The 2,870-nt window shown below is 39.2% G+C and overlaps 1 protein-coding gene across 6 annotated transcripts in view; it reads right to left on the reverse strand.

Annotated features, from left to right (window-relative positions):
• Positions 1–2,870, reverse strand: part of Dgki (diacylglycerol kinase iota) — a 447,586-nt gene that overhangs the window by 163,098 nt on the left and 281,618 nt on the right. For all 6 annotated transcript variants that reach the window (XM_029478768.1, XM_029478767.1, XM_029478769.1 and 3 more), the window contains one exon: positions 1,430–1,541. In XM_029478768.1, coding sequence (XP_029334628.1) covers positions 1,430–1,541 — 112 coding nt within the window. The remainder of the gene's footprint in view (positions 1–1,429; positions 1,542–2,870) is intronic.

The following is a 2,870-nucleotide window of genomic DNA, read 5'->3' on the forward strand; positions in this document are numbered from 1 at the left end:
AAAAAAAAAAAAAAGAGTGAGCCTATGGCACACGTTTTTCCTTCTATCCATTTCCCTCCTTCTCAGAAGCTGAGTTTTCACCTCCCTTGCCCTGTGAACATCCCTTTCAAATGCTGATGCAAAGGGCAAGTCCTACCTTAAGAGATACCATCAATTGAAATGACACGGATTCTTGCCATAATCGCTATAGGTTATTGTGTTAAAGTGTTTTAATTTGGGGTTATTGAGGAAGAAACCATTGTCATTCATAAGGTGGACAAAATGAAATCTACACTAATTGTCAATCTGACAATCTATAATCACCTGGCAGACAGATTTCTGGGAGTTCCTGTGTGACAATTATCCTATGATTACATTAATTGAGGTAGGAAGGGCTTTCAGTGACCAGTGACATCACTCCTGGGGTGGGGTCCTGGACTCTATGAAGTACAGAAGAAAGCTGAGAAGCTCGAGTCTCCTGCTGCCAGCTCCCTGACTGCCTTTCCCCTTGCACTGTGAGCTGAAATACTTCATCCCCTGGATTTCTTCTGTCAGGGTATTTTACCACAGCAACAGAAAACAAAAACTATGATAGATATACTTCTGTTTCTTAAAGCAGAACAGCACCTTCTGACCGTTTGTGGATAGTGGCTAGCACAGCCCAGTTACAATGGAGGTTTTTGATTTGTACAAACTATGAATTTATAGAATAATTTATATAATACAACATTAAATAAGTAGTTTTTATAATTCATTACAATGGAGGCTTTCAATTTGTACAAACTGAGTTTATATAATAATTTATATAATACAACATGAAATAAGTAGTTTTTATAATTCTTTTTTGTTTGTTTGTTTGTTGTTTTTTCGAGACAGGGTTCTCTGTGTAGCCCTGGCTGTCCTGGAACTCACCCTGTAGGCCAGGCTGGCCTCCAACTCAGAAATCCACCTGCCTCTGCCTCCCAAGTGCTGGGTAAAGGCATGTGCCACTACTGCTTGGTAGATTTTATAATTCTAAATTGGTCGATATGTTGAAAACCGTTTGAAATGCACTTATACTATAGGACAAAACAATCAGAAAGACAAGGCCAAAAAAAAAATGCACAAGAAACAAATACAGACACAGAGACACACACATTCACACAGAGAAATTCCACAGAAACACAAGATTGGAAATCATAATATTTGAGAAGAGAAGGTGTAAGAAGAAGAAGAGTAAGGTGGGAAGGAAAATGCCCAGACAAAGCATTATGAAACAGAAACCCTGCAAATGTGTCACTGAGGTCATTCTATGTTGGCCATCTACTGCTGGGCATGGGGCCAGCCCTTAAGTGTGGTCTGTACACCCAGTCAGACTTTGTTGGAGAAACTAATTTTTCCTTTATGAACACTTAAGGTCCATTTGTGGCTTATACACAAGGGTTTTCAATAAATTTGAGATATTGCTCACCAAAGAGGCCATAGTGAATCCAATGACTTCAATGTAGCCGTCATCATGACGTTGGGGTTCAAAGTCATGATGATCTCCAGGGTTTCCCCAAGGCATTGTGCCAGCACAATATCTGCAAACAAGGTCAAAAACAGTTAGAGCTACGTCATTCTATTCCTGATTAGCACTGGGAAATAACTTAGGGTTAATGCATACATGCACTAAGGTCTTGCATGGACTACATGGGAGCGGGGGCGGGGCGGGGAGGGGTGTTGTGCTTCTGTGTCAGTTTATTTGACTTTTGAAAATAACTTCTAGTGGAACTTGATGCTTTTCAAATATAAGAACAGTTGTTGCTCTAGATGGATACCTTCAAGTTTGAAAAAAAAATAAAGTTATTGTCCCCAGAATATCACAACCTTGCAAAAGTAAGCAACAATTTAGCAAGAAAAGCATACTGTGGTACCTATCTGTTCCATCATTCCTCACTCCAGAGTTCATGCTGTCTACAACATATTATGAATCATCTTTAACAATTTCATAATTTTCTTAAAGCGAAATTTGTGCTGGTGTAAGAAAGAACATGAACTAAGATGGCAGCATTTGTCATGACATAAAGTAAGACAAGAAATTCTCACAGGGCAAAAATGAATGAAAATTACTTCAAATAAATAAATAAAAGATGAGAAATGAAATAAGATAGACTGTGGTATATGCCTCCTCCTCTGATACACGAGAAGCTAAGGTAGAACTGTGAAATATCGAGATTCTCTCAAAAGGAAGAAAAGAAGGACTAGAGGGAGGGGAGGAAAATGGGTGGAAGGAAAGTGAGAGGGGTGAGATGAGAAAGGGAAAGGAATAAATAAAATTATAAAATTGGAGAAGCAGACACATAAGGGAAGAGAGTCAAGAGTAAAGAGGAAAATTGTACAAGAGGCACTATTAGCCAGTGTTCTGCAAATCTGTAAGCTGTCTACTAAAACCACACTGACCCATGCCCGTGAAACACGCTTGGACCTTAGTGTACTGAGCACTTCCAAGAGCAACCTGGAGACCCTGAGAGGTTTCCCCAGAGATAAATTTCCATAGATCTATCATTTTCCTTAAATTCACCCAAGGTCAGCTTATTTGTCCAAGTTGGTTGATAGGAAGCAATGAGGGGATATAGACCCATGTCTTCCAACACATTGGCTTGGGAACCTGCAATCCTACAATCCAACTTTTCACCACTGTGAAGTGATATGCTTATTTAAAAAAAAATAGTCCTAGCTAAAACCATCCAGTAGAAAAAAGACAGCATTTTCAACAAATGGTACTGGCACAACTGACGGTTATCATGTAGAAGAATGTGAATTGATCCATTCCTATCTCCTTGTACTAAAGTCAAATCTAAGTGGATCAAGGAACTCCACATAAAACCAGAGACACTGAAACTTATAGAGGAGAAAGTGGGGAAAAGCCT

Source organism: Mus caroli, chromosome 6 (assembly GCF_900094665.2).
Source record: "Mus caroli chromosome 6, CAROLI_EIJ_v1.1, whole genome shotgun sequence".
NCBI classification, from domain to species: Eukaryota; Metazoa; Chordata; class Mammalia; order Rodentia; family Muridae; genus Mus; species Mus caroli.